The sequence below is a fragment of the Pleuronectes platessa genome, chromosome 9 (genome assembly GCF_947347685.1).
Source record: "Pleuronectes platessa chromosome 9, fPlePla1.1, whole genome shotgun sequence".
Lineage (NCBI taxonomy): Eukaryota > Metazoa > Chordata > Actinopteri > Pleuronectiformes > Pleuronectidae > Pleuronectes > Pleuronectes platessa.
Genome location: NC_070634.1, coordinates 11,506,516 through 11,534,044, shown reverse-complemented (window position 1 = coordinate 11,534,044; position 27,529 = coordinate 11,506,516). Strand labels below are relative to the sequence as shown.

At 40.8% G+C, this 27,529-nt stretch overlaps 1 protein-coding gene across 13 annotated transcripts; it reads left to right on the top strand.

Annotated features, from left to right (window-relative positions):
- Positions 1-575: 575 nt before the first annotated feature.
- On the top strand, positions 576-27,095 carry tcf3b (transcription factor 3b). 13 transcript variants are annotated; one of them, XM_053429996.1, is made up of 21 exons: positions 576-634; positions 4,202-4,298; positions 6,253-6,325; positions 11,341-11,414; positions 12,017-12,089; positions 12,571-12,611; positions 12,843-12,975; positions 13,702-13,748; positions 18,293-18,392; positions 18,490-18,590; positions 18,888-19,011; positions 19,196-19,254; positions 19,782-19,857; positions 20,402-20,463; positions 20,647-20,838; positions 22,040-22,151; positions 22,346-22,499; positions 22,802-22,855; positions 23,449-23,708; positions 24,339-24,490; positions 24,652-27,095. In XM_053429996.1, the coding sequence occupies exons 2-20, from the start codon at positions 4,224-4,226 to the stop codon at positions 24,482-24,484; spliced, it is 1,956 nt and encodes a 651-aa protein (XP_053285971.1). In that variant the 5' UTR covers positions 576-634; positions 4,202-4,223; the 3' UTR covers positions 24,485-24,490; positions 24,652-27,095. The 13 variants fall into 13 exon arrangements, with proteins under 13 accessions (XP_053285971.1, XP_053285978.1, XP_053285974.1 ...); XM_053430003.1 differs by lacking the exon at positions 576-634 and adding an exon at positions 846-1,190 and having other exon boundaries at positions 18,493-18,590; positions 18,918-19,011; XM_053429999.1 differs by lacking the exon at positions 576-634 and adding an exon at positions 846-1,190 and having other exon boundaries at positions 18,493-18,590.
- The last annotated feature ends 434 nt before the right edge of the window (positions 27,096-27,529 follow it).

Sequence of the window (27,529 nt, the reverse complement as noted above, 5' to 3'; positions counted from 1 at the left end):
TAGTGTAGTCAGCTGGACAAAATATGAATTTTGAACCAGACATCGTATGTGTATGTAGCCTGAATGCTGAGTTTAAACATATAAATAAAAGACCTAACAACAAGCAAAATAGGTGAGTCCATTTTAATAACTACTCACATATCAGGAGATTGATATTATAATAATTAAAACTAACATTAAAAGCACTCAGCTAACAGTTGTAGAAGTAATGGCTAGTGTAGGTGTAAGCAGGTAATAGCTTTAAATGAATCTTACTTAAAAATGTTTCAGTAGCATTAACATTAATGGGAATAAAATGAAATGGAACTTACATTCGTTAATGTAGTTTTAATTGTAAAGAAATCTGAATGATTCTCATGCCGTATGTTGAGTACATTGTTTTGAGGAGAAAGCAGAGCGGAGGACACAGCAACCACAGTGATAAAATGATGTCAGCGAGCATGTTGGAGCCCCTCAGCCAGCCTCCCTCAGCACACAGGGAAAGTGAGCGTCAGATAGGAAGGCGGGAATTCCTCTGACTTCCGGCCGCTCGCTGGCTGCCGCTGCTGTCAGTCAACCCTACTGGCGCTCCCATTGGCCGGGCTCCTTCGCATTTATCGTGCCATCTCGTCAAGCTGCTGCTGTGTAATCGCAGGTAACTTTCTTACGATAGCCTTCCGCCGCGCGACCTAGTCCTCTCAGCGCTCCCGCATTTCGCCGACTCCGGAGCCGGAACCCCGAACCGGGCCTCGGTGCTGGACGCTCCCGTCGTGTGGGTCGTCGGTGGACGCGGACGCCGCGGGCCGTCCTCTGTAAAAACAGCCCTTCTCTCGTAGGCGTTTGAAATCGGACACCGCTGGCGTAGAGGCCCTCGCGTTTGTGCGGAGGGATACGCCGTTGCGTCTGACAATGTGGACGGAGGTGGTGAAGATGTCTGCGAGAAGAATGAAATCATCTCAGTTGTAACAACAAAAAAGGAAGACGCGACATTAGTTACTACAATAGATTTGTTTGCACACTGACTTGTTACATTGAAGCAAACACGTGTGCGCGCGGTGCAGAGCAGGCTCCCCGGGACAAAAGGAAGACTGTCCACTGTGCTCCAATGCGTTTCATGCGCTGAGGTCGAGATTCTCTTGAAGTTTTATGTTTTTCCTCCTGCGAGTCTCTTTTCTTTTTACTGTTGGATACCAGACACTCGGAGAGGAGAGGTAAAAACACACTCTTTCACTTCACGTTTCGTGGGCAACTTGCATGAATTCGACCGGGCTTCATTGGCACCTCATTTTTTTCTTCTCTCGACGCCTCTCGATTTTTCGAAAAGTTTTTCGGGAATGTGTGGTTAAAGCGGGGGATGTTAAGTTTTTTTTCCCACCCCCGTCTGGTTTGAGGTGGCGAGCGGAGTGTGTGATGGTGTCCGCCTCGACCACGGAGAGGAGGAAACTACTCCTTTGTCCTGCATTTAAACAGAAAAGACCCCTCTAAATGTTTCTCGTCTGCTAACGAGCCTCATTTTGTTTTTTTCCACCGTGTGTCTCCGCAGCTAGCTTTAGCCTGCGTGTGTGAAAATATGAAGTCTTTGAACGCCGCCGAGCATTTTTGCTAAACTTTGTGTTGGGGCCCTGCGCGTATTTTCGCGAAACAAACTTTTCCATTAAAAAAAAGGCCATTTGCTCGCCCTGTAAACATGCCTCTGTGCAAGTGTCTGGCCACCAGCTAGACTTTATTTTATTACGCATTTGGCAGGAAATTCCTCCTGCTCCCACCCCCACCGCCTCCACCACTCACCTCCCTCACTGCTCGACTTGAACCTCAATATGTGGAGGAAAGGAGGACTCTGTGTTTTCGTTGCCTGAAGTTTGCAGCAATATTTCGCTCTTTTTTTAATATTCTCCAACCTCCCACGGCCCCTTGTTGCGCTTGTTTCTACGCGCATTTCTTCTTCTTTTTTCGGGTTGTCGCCGGGTAGACAGGGGTTTTGTTTTTAATTAGATTTGAGGCTGATGACAACATAGTTTGGGGGGGAGACACGTTAATGGTGAATGGGTTAGTTGTCAGCCTGGCCCTGGATGTGGCCTAGTGGAGATGATCAAATAATGTGCAGCCCTACATCCTGTGGTGCCCTACGTGTTTATTGTCATTGTTCTAAACCCTTGACCCCCCCCAAAAAAGTGTTTATTAATATTGTCATTTTTTTTGGCACTGGATGTTAACAGCCGCTGCGTTTTGGATCAACAGTTGAATGTGGCTTTTCTGTTTTGGTACGTTATTCCTCCAGTAGTAATAGCGTTGACATAAACGGCATGTTATAGTTGTTTACTTTGCTCTTATGTTAACATTTGTTTTGGCAGGTGGCAGCAAAAAGCAAAACACATTGGCACTGAATTGTAAAAAAAAAACAAAACTACACAATTACATGGTGTAAAAAAAACTTGATTTGGCTCTCTGCTGTGTTTTGAAAGCCACGGCCAAAAACTGACTCATGGTCCAAAACAAAAAACAAATTTAAGTGGTAAACAAAATTCGAGCTGTGTTTGCCCTAATAGATTTATTGTAAATATTGAAGTTTTTTATTATATACTTTCGCCGTTTGTTTAAGCGGGTGGTTTGTTTCACTAGGCTCTTTAGTGAAGAATGACCTGCCTCTTCTGCCTTGTGTGGGGTGACAAAGACCCCTAATCTGCTTGCTTCAAATATTGATCCAGCAGTAGCTGAAGAGACCATTTTGTTACATTAAGCCCCTCCATGTGCTCTGCTCCGTTTGCCCCAGTTCCTTAAAGATATTTAGGAATATAAAGTTTTGTCTTCAAGTCTTTCGATGCCCGGCCTATCCAGAAGTTTGGAAAAACATTGACAGCCATGTTCCTAGCCTATTTACATTTGGGGCGATGTGTTGTGTGTTCACTTCCTTCCCTTGTCTCAAGGTTAAATTAGTTCTGCTCGCCTGGGTTCACTGGAGTTGGGCTGCACTCTTTGTCTGTCACTATAAAGAGCAAGAAGTGAACAGTGTTGATTTCATACACACAGAAAAAGATTTGTTGAATTGAATACTTTTGTCTGTTTTGTGTTCAAGTGGTGAGGATTGATATTGTTATTTCTTTAAATAAAGTCAAATCTTCTGCGTTTTCTTTGTTAACATTAACATTGTTAAACTTGCATTTCGTCTGCGATATCCATCTTTTTCTTTTTCTTTATTTTTTCCCCCTCATTGCATCTATTTATGCTAGTTCTGTGTCACAAAAGAGGTTGTAAAAGCACACCACCTGTTGGTGTCCAAGTGCCTCTGTTTCTCCACGCGCTCCCCGTACCGCTAGTTCCCGGTGAGGCTTGCAGAACCACCGCTCAGCATCAGAGAGCGGCCTCGGGCTTGCGTTGGAATGCAAAACAGAGTAAATCCAGTATTCATGCTCACTGTGTCATTTGACAAGGTTCTTTCTGAGTTGACATATGGTAATTTGGTAATGACGTGTTTGCATATAGTCATTAGCTCTGCCTTTCACCCATATTTCCTTGGGCTAACAATAGTCCTAATTATGTCTGTAATTGTAAATGTATTACATTCCCTTTTATGTAGCAATGATCGACATATGGTTGTTATTTGCCAGGGTTGCGTAAAATGAAAGACAATTTTCTTTTACTTGAGGTCATTACTTGGTAGTGATTTGACTAAAGGCAGAGTATTCATCATTTCATGGCAGTGTCTCTTGTGCTGCCTGCATGTGAAGGCAGTGTCTTGGAGAAATTAGCATTTTTTTCAGTAGACCTGCCTTAAATGTAGGTTGTGTTTTCCCTCGTAGGTCCGTGGTTCAGCGTGTTTTGTAATTTGAGCCTTGGGTTGCGGCCAACGGAGGCTCAATAGGCGGTCACTGGTTCTCATATTTTTTACTTTACAGGTATACAAGATTTGCTTTCGCTAGGATATAGTCTCATCTTTAAATTAATAATAGAATACATTAGACTTAATGGCAGAGAGTGAGAGAGAGTTGCTTTTTGTTAAAGAAAACTGCTACAAAGTGCACCCCAGCACCATTATCTTTAGGGAGATAACTTGCCAATATGCATTATCACATGGGTTAATACAAGATTTGTGATGGCAAAGCTAGAGTAGTTCAAATCATTCATTACCATCATCCCCCTGTTTTTTATTTAAAAAACTACATGTAACTTCTCTTTGTGCTTGCTAGTGCCATTAAAACCCTGTATCTGCAAATTTCTCTCATAGGGTTTATTAGAGACTGAAGGGTATGAACGAACAGCAGCAAAGAATGGCTGCAGTGGGAACTGACAAGGAACTCAACGACCTCCTGGATTTCAGTGCGGTAAGAGAGTGGGAGAGCAGTCTTGGGTGGTTCAGGGTGGTAGGTGGGTGGCACTGGGAGAAAGAGCTTTAAAGAATGCGATACAGGTCTGGGTGAGAGCAGAAGAAAGTTGGAGAATTGGGGAAAGGGGCGTGGAAACAATTTCGGTGGGAAGCTTAATTTCTCTAAATCAGCAACATCTAACTCCAAACCTTCTTTTTTTTTTTTTTTTAACAACAGGTTATGTCAGCTGAGGATATTTCCATCCCTCATTCTTGGCACACAGAGCTAGTGCCAATTTCTTTTGAAGAATATTGCTATACCTCAGGGTGAATGGTGAAAATGATTCACATTTTAAATGTAGGTTACTCAATTATGTAGGCGATGCAGAGATACAGCAACAAGGAAGTTGAACCTTTCTGAAACCAACTGGTACCCACGGTAAACACAACAAGAGAAATCAGGAATGACTGCATGAGATGTTGGGAATAATTTCACCTCTTTGTCTTGTTAACAGAATCTGAGGGTGAGGTGGGGAGGTAACATGATGTATGAACTGTGCTGAGCAGACGGCTTCTACGTTTCGTTGTCGTATTTTTAGTCTTAAGGAAATTATTTTCAGGGTTGCTGTCAGAGGTTTCCTCCAGACATTATCTAAAAAGTGGATAGAGGTTTTTGGTTTAACTTTTATTTACCTATTTTTCATTTTGCCATGAAGCCCTTTTTTTAGCTCTTGGCTAACACAAACATCTTATAAACCGAAAGAAACAAACTAGGCATTTCTTCTCCTATATGGAAATGTAGAGACGGAAAAGCTAAATTGCTTACTGTGGAAAATTTATATTGTATATGTATTTATTGTATATGGGATAAAATAGGTAATTCCGAACTGTAGCGCCGGCATCTGGTGAATACTGAAGTGTTCATATCATTGCTAGAGTCACAGGGGGTTTAAACTACAAAATATCTAGGGTAGCTTTGTTTTAGTGATTTTTGGAAATGCACTGATGGGCATTTTTTTGTATAGCTGTATTCTGTGACACTACTTTGACTTGTACGGATAGTTGTAGTCCTCTTCTACGCCACAGCACTGCTATTTAAAATAAATTTCCCCCAATAAAGGACAAAACAGCCCTTGTTGTGAAGGGGGTTTACGGGAGGTTCTCATTAGTCAGTTGGGTCTGTTTTAGAAAAGCTCAGATTGACCAGCTGCCAGTTTATATTAGCAGATGTTTTTGTCAAAATATGACATTTGCAATGTGGGTGAGGAACCGTCAAACATTGTACAAACAAATTGACTCCTTTGTTTATTTGCTGGCTGGTCACAAAAATGCACGTTAGACACGGACCTTGAATAAAGCCAAACATGTCGGAGTGATCTGTGATCAAATGTAGTGGAAACAAAGTTGGTTTCCAAGTCACTAATTTTGGAGTGCTTTAGACCATACCCTGTTTTTGTTTTTGCAAATGTTTTTTAAGATTATACGTGGTACTGTCAGATTGTTTTATGGTATCCCAATTACAAAAAGGTTTGCTTTGAACCGTAGAGCATGTCACTGAAAGATCCCACTCAGCAGATACTGTGGCTCGCTGACTAAGCTCATGGGCTCATCGTCAGTGGTTTAGAAGTTAAATTACTTTATACTTCTGGTTTCATATCTCAAAGCTTTAACTTCAAAATGCTGTATTTTTCAGGGGCAAAAACTTTCATCTGTATTTAAATAAAATAAAACCAACAGTTTTTTTTAAATGCATTCATTTGCAAATAATGATTTGAGGATTAATATAGCTTGATAGTCTTTCAACCATTTAACCAATGAAGGAATAGTTAATATCTCCCTTTCAACTGAAGTGCCTTGAGCAAAAAAAACTTTAAAGCTATACAAGTGTGTGATGTTCATGATGGAAATACAATGTGTGAAGTGTGTCCCCTTTTTGATTTCCTCGTTACAGTATCTTTCCTCTTGTCTTGTAGATGTTCGCGCCTCCAGTAGCCAATGGGAAGAACAGGACAATGACACTTGCCAGCAGTCAGTTTGGCGGATCAGGTAAGTTTCTCCCTTCAAAGTACAGACCTAGACTCAATTTCAGATTTGTATTTCCTGTATGTCTTGGCAAATGTTGTTTCCCCCCCCCCCCTTTTTAACTTATCACTATGTTTACCTATGTGATATTGCTGTGGCTACATGTAAGTTTTTGCCTAGCAACCATAAACTAATTTAATATGAAGAAATCTATGATTTTTAGTCAACCAATAAACCTGTTTTCAGATTACAGCTGATAGAGTAAAGCAAGTTCTTTTTAAAGGTCAACTCAAAAAAGTTTCCCTCATAATCCCTGTGGTATTTCGCATGTTTCAGTTTCACTTGTTTCGAGATCTTACACCACCTTGTTATAGATGTACATTTTATATGTGGTGCTCAAAGAAGATGGAACAGTTGTGCTTGTACTTATATCCTGAACTGATTGTATACAGAGATTGAGTGATGCAAGTAGTTTTTGAATACATGACCATTTAGCAACGTGCTGAGGTGTAGTTCGGGCCTTTTATGTTGTGATTCCTTGATTGTTATCTATGTAGAAAACTGAATCCTTTTTAATAACTGATTTTTGCTCCTTAACTTTCCTGAATGTAGCATTGACATGTCTTTGGGACATGGATAAAATGGATTGTGGCTTTAAATCTCTTGAGGCCCAGAATAGTATTTTTATAAAAAATCTAAACTCTGCTTTATTAATACATCTAAATGGATTTGAGTTTAACAATCTCTTCCTGGAGATTAGCTTTATTTTGCTGTTTTGAAGTTCCGATTTGCTGCCGTTTAACCCCCCCCCCTTAAACACCTGAAGCCTCTGGGTTAGCTTTCTTCTCTTCCCGAATGTTATTAGTAAGTTGGATTACTTTGGTTCCTGTCACCCTGCCAACCCGGCGTGTGAAATCGAGTCACACTCCCCAGTGTTCCCCAGAGTGAGAACTTGGCCACTAAGGAACAAAGACAAAAAAGGGGGCTTATGGACTTGAAACAACTCCCCCACCCTGAAGTGTAAAACACTCCTCCCCCAACACGGCACAGGGCTCTTACCCCCACTGATCTGCAGGAAATGGCTTGAGTCCGAGACAATGTCCCTCACCCCCAGCTCACAGCCTCTTAAACTGGCCCAGCATGCAGTGAGTGGCCAGAGTGGAAGAGAGGGCTTGTTGAATAGGGATCAGCCTGTGGAAGGGAGGATTCTGTTTGTTTCTATTACAGCAGGCAATTACTAAGCAGTGAGGAGTTAATTCCTCCTCCCGGCTCGTGTCCTAAAGTGTGGCCCTTGGTCATTGACACCCATTTTAATGCGATACTTCAAGCTGGCATGTTAAACTTTGGGCGATCTGCAGGTACCCTCGAATAGCACTTGGTAGATGAACTGCTAACATCTGCTAATTCCAGCCCGGGAGTTTCTTGTGGACTAGTATGGTATCATAAATGTAGTACATAGTATATTCTGTATATATTGGGAAGAAAACTAATTTACATCGTACATCTGTGGCGGAAAACTGGACAAATAAAGTGAATGTGATTTATTATTTTTTTAATTGATTTATTATTATACAATGGCTGCGTTTGTTAACAGGATTATATTTTGGGACCCAGAAGTCATTGCACACTACTCATTGAAACACTGTATGGCTATAGGCCAGGAAATCCGTTTATTATAAAATGATGACCATTAAAGAACAATGTCCATCTATGACGTCACCTCGGCAGCTTGTATATTCAGGGAGTCAGCAGCGCGGGAACGGCAGTGGGCAGCCCAGTGGATCACCAGACCACCTCTATTCATCAACACAAAAGTACTCAGAGGGGTGCTAATTGCATTAAGCGTCCTTCTCCCCTCCTCAGTGGCCAGTGTGCGTGAGTGTTTGTTTGGGGAGGGGAGAGAGCAGGAGAGGAAAGGGGAGAGGATTGGCAAGAAGTGTGGGAGGTTTGAGAAGTACGGGCGGCTGAGTGTGATGGTGTGTGGTGGGAGCTGGCCAAGCCCACAAGCCTTCAGGCAGGCGTCCCCTCTGTCCCCTCTGTCACCTTTGCAGCTGCTGGCAACGTCTTCAACCCCCCCCTCACACACAAACACACATATGCACGGGACACAACGTGCTCACTTCCCCGAGATCACAACAAACACAGTGAAATTACACATGTGGTCGCACCCAGTGGCTCGCTGACTAGTTACGTTTGACTTTTGCCCTCTGAATTGTATCCCCTCACACGGTCATATATTTCTCTGTGTGTTGGTGGGTTGCATTTAGAAAACCGAAGACCTAAAGAACGAGGAAATCTCAAAGAAGAGTGATGTCCCTCTTCTACGAAATTAGATGTTTTCATAGCCTGCAGCCGTGAGAAAGCTTTGTGGCTCAGAAAATAAATATTTTTTTGGGACTTGAGTCAGTATTTGTCTTACCTTGTGACGTTCAATGGAAGTACATTCTCAGTGGCCATGTCAAAATCTGGATGAATGTGCTATACGATCAGAGAACCCGTTTTCTTTCCAACATCACATCTTTTACAGCTTCTTATTTGTGTATTTAAGTAGTCGCTAATTCAACACTTCCTGGAGAATAATTCCTCTTCATCATGGACACAGCAAGTATCAACAATTGAGGAGCACATAAATACAGTTTAAGTTTTCAATTGTAATTGTCTATTGTTGGATAAAAGCATGAATTCTATTAGATTTGTTAGTAAACACGTGCATGATGCTGTGTTTATGAACACTCCTGGATGTCCTCTAATTATAAATACTGACAGGTCACAGTAACAATTTAGTGTTTATAAAAATTTGTTTCATACAGCAACTTTTTTCCTCACAATTGGACCCAAACGATTGGAGAATGTATAAGTAAACACTAGGAAACTATTTAAGTCATTCACTAATATTTGTATTCCAAGGCACTGGAAAAGTACATTTGAGTGTGTTCTGTTACACTAAATTAATGATGCTCTATTATTATTAACAGCTCTTATAAGACATATTTAAATAAAGGCATTTCATTATCCAATAGTGGTGTAGCATGGTAAAGACAAACTTTAACTTAGTTTTCAGGTGGTTTGAAAAGCTTAAGAGTTAAAGTGATAAAATAAGGACAAAAGTAGAAGTTTTTCTTTGAGAATGACCCACTTGAAATGGAACTTATCTTGTTTTTGATTCAACCGTAAATTTGCCTTTTTAAATTTTATTTTTTTTAGAACATGCAGTGAAAGGTGGGTGATTTATAAGACCATACTGCATTATTTTATCATTTTGTTTGCCCGTGGTGACTCCTCATTTGTTTGGTAATACTCAAGACGAGAAGAGGAACAATAGAAATATCCTTCTTCTGTTGTCGGGCTCTTCTAGTCTGGCGGAGCATCATTTCACCTCAGCAGCTTTCCACCTTGCTTTAATTGCCTCCGAGTTAATTACTCCAGTAAGTGTGAAACAATGTTGTCAGACTTCTCCTGCACAGCCGCGTTTTCGCTCTATCCTCTGCACCCCCGCTGGCCAAATGGAGGCTTCATAGGCGGATGAGTGTTGTATTGAAAATAGCTGTGAAGATTATGAGCTTGCGCTCCTGACTACTTGTTAGCTTAGGAAGCCTACTCGGTGCAGTTTTTGTTGACATTTGTACTGTATGACTTAGTGTGTTTTCTACAGCCTTTATTGTGTTTAGCTCATGTGAAAATACCTGTAGTTTATCAGATGTTTTTGTTACAGCTGCAGCAAATTTACTTTGTTTGCGTAAATATAATTCATAGATCAGTTGCGAGCAAACCATCTTGTTGCTGATGTCTCCTCTCTGAAGTGGATGTTTATCTTGCTAATTTGGAATTACCACACCTGGCACCAAGCTTTGGCTTAAGTGTCTTTGTATAAAGTCTGTCATCCTAATTTAGCAGAGAACCCATCACCATTGTCCTGTACATTGGACATGGTTGATGGTGGTGAAGCGGTGTATTATGGCCGTGGACTTTCAGTTGGGCTGATGTGACAGCGAGCAAGGCCGATCTTTTTGAGGTCCCCTCTCCTCCCTGCTCGCCTGATTCTCCATGCCACCGGCATCAGCTCCATAGATCATGGCTGTCGCAGCGTGTGTAGGTGCTTGCACCGCTCTGTTAGTCTCATCACTCATTCTCACTCGTCAGCCAGGCTGATCTCACCCAGACCCCTCTCACTCTTGTTCCTTCCTCCCTCTTTCTACTGCTCTCTTTCCCTCCCCCTCTCGTCCCCTTGCATTCTCCTTCCACCCGCTCATTGCTTTCTCACACACATTTTTTTAATTAGGCAAAAATCAAAGACGAAATATGAATATTCATAAGGAAACCACATTAATATGCACAATTATGCAAATCAGCATGCAATTAAGCCTGGTGTCTCCAGAGAGGCTGGATAGCATTAGTGCATAAGACAGGGAGAAGGGGATGATGGGGGTATTTTGGAGTTTTCTGCTCCACCAGTCTTTTGGCTGTATTTTTCCTTTGTGACACACATCGCCCCTCTCTTTACCTAAAATACAGTGATTCGTGTTTTGTTTTTGCATTTTTTTTATAGTACGTTATCTCACATTTGTATAGTCAAATTGACAGAAAGGAATAGAAGTGTGGTTAAGATGACCTTTTATCTTCTTGGATGACATACGGGATGTGAATGATTCATTTTCTGCCATTCAGTGTCTGCATAAACACTAATAGCTAAACTGAGCAGTGTTTGCTATGTGGTATTTTACTTCCCTAGAACTGGTCGAATGTTGCATTGCATCTCGAATGCGACAGCAGCGTCTTTGATCAGAAGTGAGGCTCTCTCCTGGATTGTGCAGGCCCATTGTGGCCACTTAAGAACATCAAATGTTGAGAGTAGGATGTGGTGACAGGTTTCCTTGATATGGCTCCAACTTCAGGGTATTACTACATATCTGCAGTGACACATAGGATGATAACTATATGTTCTTATTTGGTGATTGCCCACATTCCCCAAACTGCTTTATCATTTTATCCAATCGGACCAGCTTCCTGTGTCGATTTTAACACTGTCTTTCTCTCTTCAGCAATAGACGAGCGTAGCGGCTCTGGGTCTTGGGGCCCAGCAGAACAGAACAGTTCCTCTTTCAGCCAAGGACGGGTAAGATTTAAATACACACATGCATGAATTTAAGTTTGGACATCTAAGCATTAACACCAGATGCCATGATATTGTCACACACTTGCATGATGAACACATCCTCTCTCCCCCAACCAGCACAACATTGTTGTGCTGTTTTCCTGCAGTGTGCCATATTTGATTTGAAGTGGTAGTTTTACTTTATACTTAATAACCTTGGCTCAGGCTCCTGCGTTGGCAAGCGCTCTGGTATCCCAGAACCTCTGTGGAAGCCCACCAGTAATTGCAGCTTCACATCCGCCGTAACTGTCTTGGCACAACTCTTGTGTAAATACAAGGAACAGGGGGTGAAATAGATGCAGCAGGCTTTGATTACCACAAGTTGATAATTAAGAAAGTCAGTTTGAATCCCCAGAGCTGATGCAGATATGTTTGGCATGGATCCTGTTAGTTAGACAGAAAAGCAGAGGGAGGGAAACCGCTAAGCCATGTAGGTATGCTAACAAGTTGGGTTTGACCTTAAACAGGGGTTGTCATTTACATTTGTTATTTACCCAGTTTTAATGCATGAATGTATGTTCTTTATAAGGCTTCTCACGTTGTGGTGTATTTGGTTTCTGCAGGGATATGGAGAAGGATCCCACTACAGTGAGCATGAAGGCTTGTCCTCTCCGTTCATCAGTTCAGGAATCGCAGGTAAGCTCATTTTTTAACAAGTGACTCGTGTGGTAAAAACACCACGCAGAATTATATAAATTGGGTGAATTTGATTCTTAGTGCCAACGGAAATGTTGCTTTGTCTCACTCCAGTTTTAAAAAGAACATGTTGATTATGGCCAATTGGACTGTTCTGCATTTGTTATGACTACAGAATTGTTTTCCGTGTAGCAAAAATATGTATGTCTGTCTACGTACGTGCGTGTGTTTGTGTGTGTGCCTGCGTTCAGTCGTTGAGTGTTGGGGATGTTAGGGCACTGAAGCAGAAACCTTCCCTGGGGTTTTGTCTGGCAGGCAGCTTTATGCAGCTGAGCGTACGGAAAGGGGGAGATCATCTCTGGACTTTTTGTACTTTAGAAAACCTACTTTTCGTTTGTTAGAGCACACATCATTGCCTCTTAATATGTGTACACAGCTCTGGGTTTCACTAGCATAAATAATCGTCACTTTTATCCTCCAGGTAAAAATGAGAGGCCACCGTACCCTCCCTTTGGAAGTCAGGTATGTTACCTATTCACTACAAAGCTATGCCTATGTTAGAGATACATTCATATTTTGTCAGTGTAAAGGAAGCCCTCCTTTTTCACTTCTCTTTTCATGTTAACCACTTTGAATTAACCGTCTTCGTTTCCTAGAACAGAGGTTGTTTGTTTCTGCTGTGTTTTCCCATGCCCCTGTATGTAAACCTTTACTCTCTGTTTCTCTCTCTCTCTCTCTCTCTGTCTTGTCTAGCCTGGTTTTCCTCCCAGTGACATAGCGATGCCTAGCCCAGACGCCATGTCCCCCTCTGGCCTTAAGCCTGGCTCCCAGTTTTACCAATCATACCCCAACAACCCCAGGAGAAGGCCGCCTGAGGGAGGCATAGGTAAGATAGGCTTGAGAATTATCAAGAATTGTTCTTTGTCTGTTTAACATTTTTCCATAATTTGCCTTCCTTGATTATTTGCTGTATATTTTCTTTGTTTTCGATTAATGTTTAGGTTCAAAATGTTTATAACAAGTTCCCAGAGATTTTTTTTTTTAATTGTCCAACGTACAAAGATGCTTGTTTTATGGCATATTAGTATAGCAGAAAATATTCCATTTTAAAAGGTTAGAAAAAACAAATAATTGGTATTTTTATGGAAAAAAATTCTAATAATAAATTGATTATCACAAGAGTTGTTTGTTAATTGTACAATGACTATTAATAATAATAATGGATAAGCCCTAATGAGACAATTTGTGATTTTTGAACATGGGCTTTACAAATCAAATTTGATCGATTGATTAACTGTTTTAGAAGCAATGTTGACTCGTACCTCCGCTGCTAATGAAATTAAAGGAGCAAATTTCATTTAATGTCAGTTTATTTCGTTGTATTTTTTTTCTAAATTTTTCTAATCATGACGTACAGATTCAGGCTGGCATACACTTGCCGCAGCTTGTTTTTCAATTTTTCAGTTTGCAGTGGAAATGAGAGTGAGCGCATGAAGAAACTGCACCTGAACTGACATAACACGAACAAACACATTGTCTTTGCTATATCCTCCTTTGTGTTTTGGTTTCTCTCTTTCACCTTTTTACTGGTTCTCTGTCTGCCCGTATGTAGACACCCAGCCAAAGAAGATTCGGAAACCCCCCGGCTTGCCATCCTCGGTGAGTGCTTATTTATGCTCACATTCACAGCTCACAGCCAGTCCTCTCTGTCTCTGTGTTTCTACCTATCTCTCTCAATACACTCATATGCTGCACACGGACACACACTCACTGCTTTCCTTACTCTGCTTGAGCAACTCTGTGACAGACAGGGCTAAAGATCTCCTCCTCAGTCAAACTCTCCGCAAGCTGACAGTCAGGCAACTCAGGTCCCAATAAACACCATCACTGTGGTTGTCCCTACACTACACTCGAGTGGTGTCAAGTGCTGTTTGGGGTCTGGTTGTCATGTAGACAAGCACTTTTATAGAATTTTGAGCTACTTTGTCAAGTCTGGTAACTTGTCTTCTTCGATACTTTGAATTTAAGACCTAGGCTTTACCAATCTCTTATTGAATCTTTTATCTGTTTCACATCATTAGAGGGGAAAGTAAAGAGTTTTTGGCTAAATAGCAAATTAATCTTTGAATGTTCATTTTGTGGTTTTTGTTACTAACAATTGTTATTCTGATGTTTGGTCCTTAAAATTCATATGGATTTCAACTGAATTATCCTGAAGTGTTATTGAACCTAAATGTAAGGTCTAAGAAGTTTGCAGAATCCTATAGTTTGATTTACTCTACCAAGTGTCACATTTTGTCAGTGGGCCCAGAATTTCCAGCAGCTGATGCAGCTTGTGTGTTGTTGGCAGTTCCACACATAGCTGGATACACTAGTCACTGATGGATGTTTGAGATTATACTGAATGAGTTCCACTGTTACTGTAAAGTGACGTGACAAAGAATTGAATACAGTTTCAGTTGTCCACATCGTGCCCATTTATATATTATATTCATTAGATAAGATTGATGTGTGCTGATTAGCAGCTTTTCCTTCCGTACAGTTTCAGTAACTGTGGATCTTCAGTGACCCAGAGGCAGATTCCTTTATTTGAAAAGTGTTTCTCACAGAATTAGATGTTGTAGTAGTAGCTGTGAACCCAGACTGGAACATGCAAACTCTCATGTTCACTCTGAAAGACCAAGACCATAAACACAGGGTCAGTGTGTGGTTGATTTCTGCCTGCCTGCTGAAGAAGACAAAAACTTCCTGGATATTTTGATCGTGTATTAGCCACCGATGGGAAGAGATTTATCCTGGTCCTCCTGATGGTCAGTTCGACTATGACTGATGGGTCCTTGGTCATTGTGTTCAATTGAGCACTGTGCACGGCTCTACAATGATACAGTAGGGCTAGGCCTTAAAACATCAATAATTATGAAAATGTATTTGTCACCAATAGCAATATAACAAAAATCCTATATTATTATATAATGCTTATAGACTGTGCACAGTGAGGATATACGACACATAATTGATCTTCTTTAAGTTTGCAAAATGTTTGACTGTTTGTCACTTTATTTAATTTTATTATTACAAATTAAATTATGTGAAATTTATCGTGATAATTAACAATATCAACAATTTGTTTTAATTGAAGTATAATTTTGCCAATTTTGATTATTCCAATTATTAACAATGAAAAGCACTCGATAAGAAATTGCTTTTTTTTATATTGATTTAATACATTTTGTTCATTGTGAAACATTGATGGGCCACCACCATCTATGTAATGTATTGGTGATGCTGACAAAAGCATAACAAAAACTCCTTAATATTTGTTATATAAAGTCGGGTTCCTTCCTGGCCCCAAACCAGCTGATGTGTTGCTTTGTGAGACAGCAAACATGATATTTCGTGTCAGAAGGACCCTGCCCTGTAGTTGCCTGTGATGCTGTTGCTAGTAGAGCTCTGTCTTGCTTCCTGAGCTGTCACTGAATCATGGAAATACTTCCATTGCACAAACATTTTCTCTAACCCCATCCTCGTGCTACTTGTTCTCAGATGACAAAAGTGACCTAAAAAATGAAGTAGGAATGGATACTTAGTATCTCCGCTCTTGTGGCATCTGGGTTTCAGTACGGGGCTTGGCTTCAGCAAGATGAGCATGTGTTTGTGGAGAACATGTAAAAGTTAAAGAACTGTAAGGTTTGCTGGGTCAAAAACCTGCACATTTGTCCAGCAGAAGCATGGAAATAGATTAATGCCCATGCTGATTTATTTTTAACGCATGGATGGAGTAAATTCACTGGATTTATGTGGCTGACTAGGTTCAAATCACAGAGCCATGGATGTGTTATCTAGTAGGAAAGGATGTCAAGTGTTAGCAGGGCTACATTCTGCCTCTATCGTGGTTTAAGAAGAACAGATGCATCTACAGTAGCTGGCTGCATTGATTAGGAGGGTTCAAGTCAGATCGACTAATAGTCAGAGACGGATAACGCTCGGACTCTGTGAACTCTCTGCTTAATCCATGTCTTGAATTCTTGTACATTAATGAAGTGAAGTATCTTCTGTGACCTAGGTGTTGTCATGTGAAAGTGGCTGCTGAAACCTCTGCGTGTAGACGCTCTTCGCCATGGTGATTTTTCTCACAGAGATTGAGTGGGAATGCTCTGTCTGGTCGCTTTCTCACTGTCTGAACCTCAGAGTGATTCCCCACAGTGTGAACGATGGCCGCATGGTTTTGGTGCAAATGGTGTGAGTGAGGACCCCCCCCCCCCCCCCCCCCATTTTACCCAGCCCTCCGCCTACGCCTCACCACATGATGGCCTGGGTGGGCCTCCCCCCTGTGAATGACCCAGTTGTGAGGCGCGGTGCTTGTGAGGCCTCTTAGCCTCGTGTCTGAGCCCAGATTAATGACTGCTGATGATGATCCTGTGGTCTGTCCTCCCACCCACACTCCTTCTCTTCCTTCTTCTCTTCAACACATTCTTCGTTTTCTCTTTATCTACTTCTGTCACTTAAATCAAGATGCTGTATATCAGCTAATGGTCAAATAACAGCGGCATTGAACAGGCCATTTTCACCATTTTCCCCCCGAAGCTGTCTGACTTCTCTAACCCACCAATGTCCGTACACAAGATCATCGCCTTAACCCTGTGAACCTTTGCAACAATCCAACAAATGGAGGAACTTCTCTTCCTCTGCCCCCTAGTTGACAACTACACTAACCACAAAACCTTTGTGGTTGAATAAAGCGCTTTGAGGTTAGTTTGATGTTAATCTTTATCTACTCCCCACCCCGTTGCCACAACCAGTGTTTTCTAGCGTAGAGACCTTTTACATGGTCATAACCTGAATTACATTAAACCCCTATTAGTTGAGGATTTTACCCTAGAAATCCCCTTTCTTTCTGAGAATACAATTATCCAGCAGCACCAGTCATTGTGTTGTTCTCTGTTCCCATCTAGAGCAGCAGGATTCACTCCACATTGTTCCCTGTGAAAGAACAACTCAAAGCCTATTGTTAAATGAAGCCATCTCCGTCATGTTTTCCCCTGAATTAACCGTGATCATTTTAAATCCCTTGTTTCCTTCACACTCCCCTGGCCATATCAAGCTTTGTTTAAGTCATTTAGATTACCTTCTCCTGTCCCCCGTCAACACCCCTTATCTCTCTACCGATTTCATAAATCATCAGGGCCTTAATTTCTCCCCCCCTCAGTCCTCCCCCTTGCCCCTTTACCAGCCCCTACCCACAGCACTCGCCATCTCTCTCTCTCTCTTGCTCGCTTGCTCTCTCTTGCTGACTGGATCCCAGCCCCCATCTCTCTCCCTCTCGTCGCTCCCTCTCCTCAGCCCAGCTGCCTGTGGAGTTGGATGTGGTCCAGGAACAGGCAGATGGCTCTGTAATTAGAAGTGCATCTCTCCATTCCCTTTCCACTTCTCCCTGTTAAATCAAATTACAAAAAAAAAAATCCCTTCTCTGGATTAGCATTCTTTGCAGCGTAGCCTCAATTCTCTTTTCTCTCTTCCTCTATCTGCCATGTGCTGTAGAAGAGTAGAGAGAAAAGACGGACTGAGTGGCAGCCGATGGTGTCAAGAAACCAAAGGCTTCTCATGTCCGTTTTCAATCTGTGTCTAGAAGAGTCCTAGCATCCATTTTTATCTGCATTATGTACAACGCATGTGTGGACTTTTAAGGTGCTTCAATAAAATGTCCAGTTTGATCCGAGTTGACCATTTCCATATTTTCTAGCCATATAGAATGTGAGTTTGCAAGTGGTGTGTTCATGGGTGTGTGTTTGTGTGTGTGTTGGCTCACTGAAAGGTATGTGTGTGAGCTGATACTGAGCGTGGTATAGGGAGGGGCTGCAGGCCAGCAGTGCAATGTCACCGGGGTCCTGGGAGCTAGAGGAAGTGCTCACTGTGCACTGGGATTCAAGCCGTAGCTGTGCCCAGCATGCCATGGCCGCTGCGTTCTCCTCCATAGGCAAGGAGTCAGCCTGCCTACACCACCGGCAGACTCCCTCTTGCCATCTTGTGGCGACTTAAAGCTGGTGCCTTTCTATAGCATGAATAGGCTGGATCGATAAATTACTCCTCTTCTCTCATAATGCTTGTGGTTGCACAGGAAATCGATATTTATCCAGAAACGTAAAATATCTATGTTCAAGTATATTATTGTGGACTAATTGTATTCTGTCTCCATGTTTGTTAAGGTGTATGCCTCCACATCTGGTGACGAGTACACCAGAGACAATGGAGGATATCCTGGTGCTAAGCCTGGAGCTGTCTACCCTGGCTCCTTCTACATGCAAGGTAACCTTTACAAAAATGTTCACTGAAATCATTTTCATCCTGTAATTCCATTTTGTGAAGCTGTTTTCATTCATTTAAATGTCTTCTCTTTTCTTAGAAGACCCCTGGTCATCTTCTGGCTACTCTGCCATGCTGGGCAACTCTCCTCACATTGGACAGCCGGGCTCGTTTTCCGCAATTAACCCCCAGGACAGGATGGTGGGTAGAAAACGGCCTCAGTCTCATTCTAGTTTTCTCTGTCATCTTATTTTTTTCCACTTCATCTCCAGGTTTTGCTTTCTCTGTAGTTATGCATATCTTCTATTATTGCTCATACTGACATTAAGACAAGATTTTAGTTTCAATAAACCATGTCATCTGAGATATATTACTTTATCAATCTGTTAACACTTAACACATATGGAGTAATTAAACCTAAAACTTCTTCGTGAGATTGATAAAATTTCTCTTTGAGAGGTGTATGTTCTTATGAAGCTGCTTGTATCCTTTCTCCAGAAGCGTCACCCCCTGCCTCTGTCCCCACAGAACTATCCTCTGCACGGCAGCGAAGTCAATGGCTTCCATTCGGCCCCCACCACTTACAACCACGCACCCACCATCAACGGAGAAGGCATCATGTGTAAGGGATTTTTGAAATAAACTGATAATAACACGAAAGTCTTGAGATGCATCTGTCACTTGATTCAACTCCCATAGTAATTTTTTATATATATATATACGCACAATGTGTCTGTGTTTTTTTCCTCCTTCCAAAAATAAATTATCGGGTCATCTGACTCGCGTTATTTATTTTGTCTCTGCAGCCAACCGAGGCACCACAGCTGGCAGTTCAGGAGATGAGATTGGGAAGGCTCTTGCCTCAGTGAGTCCTTTTTTCTGTTTGCTGTTGGTTTTGTAAATTAGTGCTGGGCAATAAAACAATTACAACGGTTTTCACAGGGATTTTGTTTTCCTCTGACTAAGTGACAGTGCAATGTTTTCAGGAGATTTCTGTGAAGAACAGAACAAATAAAAACATAATTTCAGTGGATTATTATTTAGTATTTTCATGGTTTGACTCAAAAGTAATGAAAGTCCATTATAAAACATTTTGAAGAAAAATCCCAACAGTGACAAACAGTTTAAAGACCTAATAATGGATTTATACTATAAATATTTTCAGGTATCCAATAAGATTTAGTCTGTTAAAATGATTGTGTATATCATAATATTAATGATGTATTATATAAAGTAGAAAATATTGTTACATTTTCCTCCATATTGCCCTGCAGTAGTTTGCATTTTTCAACTTAATTGCATTGAAATGCATTTCTTTTTTGTTGTTTTTAAAACAGTATTGAATAGTAAATAATGTTCATTATGTTGAGTTTGTTTATTGATTTCTTTCAGATTTATCCATCGGACCACAACAGTAATAACTTCCCCTCAGCTCCGTCTACTCCTGGATCCCCTCAGGCGATTGCAGGTACAGTTCAGTTCTCATGCACACAGATAATGAGGCAAAAATTATTACTCCTAATATATAAAAAGTAAAACTATTATAGGGGGGGGGTTAAGGGATTCACACTGTTATGCATAATATTTAACCGCAATATGAAGGGGAAAAAAATCCTTGCATTATTTATTTTAGTTTTACTCTCATCAGTTCTGTTCTACCTTGGCCTGATCTCAGATTCATGTCAACCTGAGAGCAGTATTAAGTCAGCTGGTAAACTGAGTACAGGTGGTTTATATCCTCTTATTCCTTTTAACTCTGCAGTACAACCATGAATTATGGAAAATATCTCAATTCCAGCCACAGAATACCTGCACCAGATCAAATCATTTAGCTTGTTCAGTTTGATTGCGTCCTTTTTTGCTTGGCACACAGAAATGAATCAGATTAACTTGTTGGAGCTAAAGTAATCCTGTGCATGTTAAATGTTCTTAAGCACAGAAACATGTCTGTTGATTCATCTGGTGTGAAGTAACATTAACACTTAACACTATCCAAATATTTTTCTCTGAAGGAGCTCAGTCACAGTGGCAAAGACCTACCACACCCAACTATGATGGGCCACCACATGCACTGGTATGTTCAGATATTGTTCTGCTACGTCAGTTATTTGGAAACATGAAGTGGCTGCATTATATTCGTCCCACACTAAAGTAGAAATGCCTGGTTTTAAATCATAATTAAACTGTGTCTCTGTATTAGCTTTCCCTAGCTTGTATTTATGTTAATATCTAAGTGCATGTCCCATGTATTTTTAAGCAGAACAAAATGGAGGATCGTCTGGAGGAGGCCATTCATGTACTGCGTAGCCATGCTGTGGGCCCTGGCTTAGAGGGCGCCCACTCTGACATGCACAACCTGCTGTCTTCAGTACACAACGGGGGCCTCGGAGGCCTCTCCCTAGCTTTTCCCAATGCGAGTCTTGCTCTCAGCAACAGACATCCTGCTATGGTGAGTCACCCGTTCTTCTCAAGTAGTTTCATATGTGTTTGAAAGCAACTTCCGAGGCGGGAGGGGGGGGGTGTAAATTAGTGCTTATGTTTAATTTTATCGTAAACATACTGAGCATTGAAATTTCTCTACAAGGAATTTGTGGTTACACTTTTTGAGTAGAGATTCAGATTTGTTATGGGAAGTACTGTAATTATATCTGTCTTCAATTGATGAAGATGCTGTGCCGGTATCAAAATAAGAAAAAAATACTTTTTGTAACCTGGCTTAAAAGAACCAAAACATACATCATACATTTTTTTATGTGACTGAAATATAGGCTGATGGGGCATCTTGATTTTATATTCCAGTTTAATGTTGTACAACCTATTTTTTTTGTTTTACAATAGTTTAACCTTGTATTTGAATCGATGAGGGGGGGGAATTAAATTGCTTTGCTTGTTTTTTCTTTTCATGAGGGAAAAACCTGTCTAACACACTCATTTGTGCCATCTGCTGGTCAATAATAGAATTTGCGGCAGAGCACCGAGGCAATAGTTTGCAATGGGGAGGTTGGTTGCAGGGGTTTCATTGCAACATCCCCCATCAGGTTGCTCAAAGATTTGTGGTTCCACAGACAAGCCCTGCATACAAGGGATATTCTCCACCTTGTCCCATGTTCTAAAAGGGGATAGTGTTTAGTTAAAAAAAGGTATAGAGGTGATTATGTACCTCGTGGCTTTCATATTCTGCCATACAAGCCAGTAGCCAGTCAGATTTACCTTTTGAGCCTCAGCGTTTACTCAAGTTCGGCCTGTATCATTAATAACCGGGCCAAAACACTTGATGACGCTAAGGTGCACAACTGAAGTTATGCCCCTAACATCTGCTAGTGGTCGCTAACACCTGCTGACATCTACTGGTAGTTGGTAACCTAAATTGTGCAGAAGACCTTCAAATGTACAAGATACATTCACCATCCTGTCCTATATTCTAAAATGTATTATGTTCCCTGAATTAACAGCCATAGATCTGCACAAATGTTAAACAATATGAATAACCTTGTTAATTAGCCATGTCATAATTTGTCTTTTGTAGTGGCTCTGTTTATTTACTCCAAGTTGGAGCAATTTCTCTGGTTGATAGAACCTCTGCAGCCTGTTGGTGGGGTTTCTGTGTCTGAGCCTGCGAGATTCAAATCATTGTTCTTTGCTTTCATCAGCAGGGGGGGAAGCATGAGGAGCCCACAGGTCTTCCTCCCAGCAGCACTCTCCTGCACGGTCACCACGCCTCTGGACCCACGCCTTCAGCCGGTCAACCAGAAGGCTTCACCAGTGAGTTTGGCTAACATCTTGTTACTTAGCAGAACCTATGTTGTATTTTGCATTTGAAGTACTGAAATTCAAGATTGGTTTAGCGCCTCTGCTAGTATCCCTACCAGAAAAGGGGAAGTTATGAAGTAAATGTTTTGAAATGGAAATACTTTTGTTATAAAATTGCATCCTCATGTTTTTTTGTTTGTCCTAAGGTCTCCCTGGTGGAATGGCCCGCTCTACACACTCCTCCAGCAGCTCAGACATCAAGAGAGAAGAGAGAGAAGACAGAGAGGATGATGAAAACTCTCTTTCAGACAAGTCTGACGATGAAAGGAAGGACTCTAAGCTAGCACGTATTCGGTCAAGGTAAGGTTATTATTTACTTCATAGTATTTTTTCACCCTTTCTGCTTTTAACCAGAAACCACTGAATCATGCTGTTAAATTCCAGTGCAGATTTTAATCTCTCAAAGGTGGAAAATTTCTTGTGGCAAATTGTCAGACATAAGAATATTTAGTAAAACCTTTGACGAAATCTGCCAAATGTTCAGCTGTTTTTTTAAGTGTACTTCCTCTCAGTTATCTACTATTTCCTGTGTGTCGTGCTGATAGCTCAGTCTCTGTTAGATGTTTAACAATGTCAAAATCCCCCTCCCTTCACGTTTTCAGAAAGGAGGAGTTAGCCCTCCAGCTGCTCTCTAGCCTTGCAGAACAGAGAGATGAGTAAGTTTCAACGATAGAGAATCAAGGTCTTGTGCTTTGCAGCCTCTTGGCAAACAATTACTCAAAGCACATGTTTATGTCACGTTTGTTTAAAATGTGAACTTCAATCGGCAGAATTATTGTAGGAAAATATTACCTCACTGTCTAAAAGTCACTTTAAAGTATTGTCATATGATGCAGGGTAGTGTTCAGATTTAAAATACAAATGTGTTGTCGTGAACACATTTGAAAAACTACCCCTGAACAAACTGCACTGTACAAAACAACCCGACAAATCACAGAGATGCTTAAATAAACATTCTTATTCAAGCTGAATTACAATGAAACATGCAGGTACAACAGTTTTTTATACCATTGAAAGTCAACTTATCCAATGTTTGTGGAGTCAACATTGAAGTGGGAGATGCTGCTCCTTGGATAATTTTTTTCTCACGTTCGTATAGTATTAACTGCCCACACATCTCATTTTAGAACATTCAATCAGTAAAACGTTTAGTCCTGCTCTTGGTGCTAAAGGTTTATCGTGTGTAGTATGAACACTTCGTGGTTTGATGTTTTTATTTCTAATTTTTGTACTGTTTTCATTTGATTAGTTCGTCTCTGTTTGACACCAGTCAGGACAATGAAGAAGATGATGAGGACCTTCCCCCAGAGTTGAAGATGGAGCGCGAGAAGGAACGGCGAGTGGCTAACAATGCCCGCGAGCGTCTCAGAGTACGGGACATCAATGAGGCTTTCAAGGAGCTTGGGAGGATGTGCCAATTACACCTAAGCCACGACAAACCTCAGACCAAACTTCTCATACTGCACCAAGCCGTCAATGTCATCCTCAACCTAGAACAACAAGTCAGAGGTCAGTTTGCAAGAGGAGCCACACTTATGTTTACCTCTGTTAACCCATTTAGACCAGATCTATCGTATGCCTGTATAAGCCTTAAAGTGCGGTTCCTGAAATGTCATCCTTCTCCCCTGAGAGCCAGAAGATATGGCATCTCCTGTAAGACATGTGACTGATTAAGATACATTGGGTCTCATTCACAAATTTGTGCTCAAACCATGTTGTTGTAAGTTTAAAGTGAGCTCAGGTCAGAGAAGTGAGGAGGAGACTCTGACACAGACCAAACCTTCCATGAGCGTCTGTCCTGATCCTGAAGCAGCAGTGTCATAATTATAAAGTGGTGTCATTTAAGAATTAAGAAATGTCCACAGCGCTAGTGCTCAGCACTCTGCAGCATTCAGCGCTTCAGTTACAGCAGCATGCTTTATATTTTATATTTTATTTCATGTCTATCTGCTTCAGAGGCTGAGAAATATATTTTGTAAACATTGTCGATTCTGTCAGCTTCTCAGAAACCCCTTACGTTGTTAAAAAAAAAAATGCTTGGGTTATAGAGTGTTTTGACTCTGCTATAGCATATTGGTAGATTTAATACATTATTTAATTATACCGATGTGGCCTGATTGGTTTTCCCTTCTTCATCAGAGCGTAACCTTAACCCCAAGGCAGCATGTTTAAAACGCCGCGAGGAGGAGAAGGTGTCTGGGGTGGTGGGTGAAGCATCGATGCAGCTCTCAAGTGGCCATCCTAGCATGGGAGGAGATGGACACAATCCAGTTGGCCACATGTAGCACCAGGTAGGTCCTCAGGAATGACCAATAAAATGATTGTTCCGAATTAAATGTAGCTATTTTGTCCCACATTATTAGAATTTAGACGTCAGCATCATCCTCACTGTGAGTCTGCAGTTGTTATTTAGTAGCGATGCTGCTGCATAATGTCTGTCTTTCTTTCACAGATCTGGTGCTGTTTCCTTGGCTGTCAGAGGATGTGGCCTTAACAATTTTCTTCCACCCATTATTCTCAGTGTGTGTTTATGTGGACATGTCTGTGTATTGTCCGTTCAAGTTTCAAGATGCACATTCAAACACTCGTACACACATGCATACTGCCAAAACTGACACAGCCTGTTTGTCGCACTCCCAACCATGACTACAAGCTCAAATGTGAAGAACTTTTTTTTAGTTTTTGCTTTGTTTTATACATTTACAGTTTTTGTTCAAGTTTTGGATTCCACACGATGATGGAACGCCGGAGTACTTTACGTCCTGCCACAAATTTGGGACTTCACACACTGCCGAGAGGTGCTCTGGTGAAAGAAAGGAGACCTAATCAAACACAAATTAAATCAAGGATTTGTGCCTAATTGTTACATGTTTTCTATTTGACATTTAAGCAAATTGCTTTACATGAGGAACATTTATTGTAAGGGATTGCTTATGTGTATGAGCAATTATTTTTAATGTATGTCATTCCCAGCGTGATGGTACAGTCTTACATATGTTATGTAACCAAGCCTATAGTTGAAGTTGAATTGTCTAAATTCTGTGACTTTTCCTTGATGAAATGTTTGAGTTGGGTTGTGAATAGGTCACGAGGAAAGGTCAAAGTTTTTACATTTCAAACGCAGCTTTCATGAAAGACGGGAACTTTGACCTAGAGACTGTCTCCGACTGGAGCCCAGTCTCGTCCCAAGAGGAGTCTGGAGACTTGGAAATCGAGGACTCCTTCCTTGAGTTTAAGGATTTTCCAAGCGATATAATCTGTCAACTGCAAAACTGTTCTTCCTCTGTGTTGACCACAAATTCTAGTATTAACTCCAGTGGTTCCTTGTCATAGGTTCAGGGTTTTGTATTGCTTTATGTACTAAAGCAGTCATGGACGAGACAAAGCACAGTTGTATAGGTTAAGGCTGGAAGTTGAGTGTCGACCTGCGTGCATTTCGATCCCTGAAAAGTCTTGTATAAAAAGCCATTTGAGACGAAGTGGTGAGCAGCGCTCCGTGCTGTTACTTTCTTGAAATGGGTTACTGACGATGCCAGCAGACTTAACAGTTCCAATTTTTACCCCTGAATTGATCTTCTGTAAAAAAAAAAAAAAAAGACAAAAAAATCTGGGTTCCTTTTGATAGAGGGATCTCATCAGTGCGCAGTTGTTGAAGCAGACAAGTCTTTGTGTAACGAAGGCTTTCTTTTCCTAAACGAGCATTCCCACTGAATTACAGCCCTTCACCTTTCTCCTTAGTAAGTCAGTCCTCAAGTTTCTTACTGAGAGAAGTGTGACGTGTAAATTCAATTCATACATTACTCTGTTTCATTTTTCAAAATTAAATATATATAAAAATATATATTTTTTGTTAGTCTATACATTGTAGATTTTTTTACATAAATGGCAATATTAGTTTGAAGTTTAGAGTGTATTGTAGATGAGCTGAAAAAGGGGATATTTGACATTTAAATAAATATGTTCAAAAATTGAATTCACAATTGAACGGCAGAGGAAAAAGGGTCAACAGATGATGAAAGACAAATGTTGAAAGCGTTTGGTATATACTTTATTCCTGTTTCAGTTGTAAGGCATATCATCAGCTACCCAGATTAATTATTTCTTTCCATGGGGGGGGGGGGCGGGGATGTATGTGGACAGAGTTTTTGCTGCGACCTTGTTAAAGTGCGCTGACTTTAGCAGCGAGGTGCCGAGGAAAAATGTGGGAAGGGGAAATTTGTCTCAAACAGTAATTATGCAACTGGTTTTTGAATGTAGCTACCATACAAATGTGGATCGCCTTCATTTTCAAAGTTGTGTTCCTGGGTCTTCTCAGTACAGTTTTTTTCTTTTCTTTCTAATGTCTGACCTAAACCAAGTGGCTCCGTGTGCAGCTCACAGTCTCTTTTTTTTTTTTTTTTTGTATCCTGCACATTTGTTTTGGAGGCAGACGTCCGTATTGGGTGTAAGGTAATGGATAATATGGAGAACAAAACAGTGTTATTGTGATATTGATCCCATGTCATGTCATGTTGTGACTGGTTTCTACCAACATGTAATCACAAATGGGAGGTAGAGTATTTTGTGTGTTTTTATTTCTACAAAAAACAGAAGATGAAGAAAAAGACCTATACAAGTCAATAGTGTGGCCTTTTCATTCTCAAGACTTAAGATGTCATAATGGGAGAGTGATACCTTCTCAGTGCCTGAACTTGTATTTTCATTTAAGAATAATAAGTTTTTATTTTGTGAACCATATCATTTCATTTATCATGGAGATTAAAGAGGTACTTGTTCATTCCCCCACCCTCCCTTCTCCTAATGCTTTTTTCAATTTTCAGGAAGAAGTTTAAATGGTATAAAGAGATTTTTCTTTCAGTGTATCTAGTTAAATAAATAAATGTTACATAGATCTTGTTTAGTTTTTATTCCTCATTTCTAAATATTCAACTGGATGATATTGTCCACACTGCTGTTTTAGTGAAGGTCATGGGTCCAGATCCTGAGTTTTCTTTCTACCCACCCTATATTTTTTTAACAGTTTTGACATAACGGGGCTCAAGAGATGCTGCTTGTGGCTCTGGCTGTCTGCTTTTGATGAACGTTGACATGTTTCTGTGAATGTGTTTCTTCAGTTTCAGTGTAGGGCGTTAGTTTTACTTTCCATAGCAGCTGGAGTTGATGATTTGGAGCATTTTTCTTATTTTATTTCTGTAAAACATCAAGTATATTTCGTCTTCAATGACAGTTTTCACCTCTGATATTTGACTGTTCCAGCTCTTGGTGGATATTGAAAATTACCTTTTTTTTGAGAAGCTCTTATCACTTCTTTCAAAACGTTATATTTAAAG

Excerpts from the sequence above, each read along its gene's own strand:
- tcf3b (XM_053429996.1), top strand. The coding sequence starts at position 4,224 with ATGAACGAACAGCAGCAAAGAATGGCTGCAGTGGGAACTGACAAGGAA. Across the intron at positions 12,090-12,570 it reads CATCAGTTCAGGAATCGCAG|GTAAAAATGAGAGGCCACCG; the intron begins GTAAGCTCATTT and ends TTTATCCTCCAG. Across the intron at positions 13,749-18,292 it reads CCCCCGGCTTGCCATCCTCG|GTGTATGCCTCCACATCTGG; the intron begins GTGAGTGCTTAT and ends ATGTTTGTTAAG.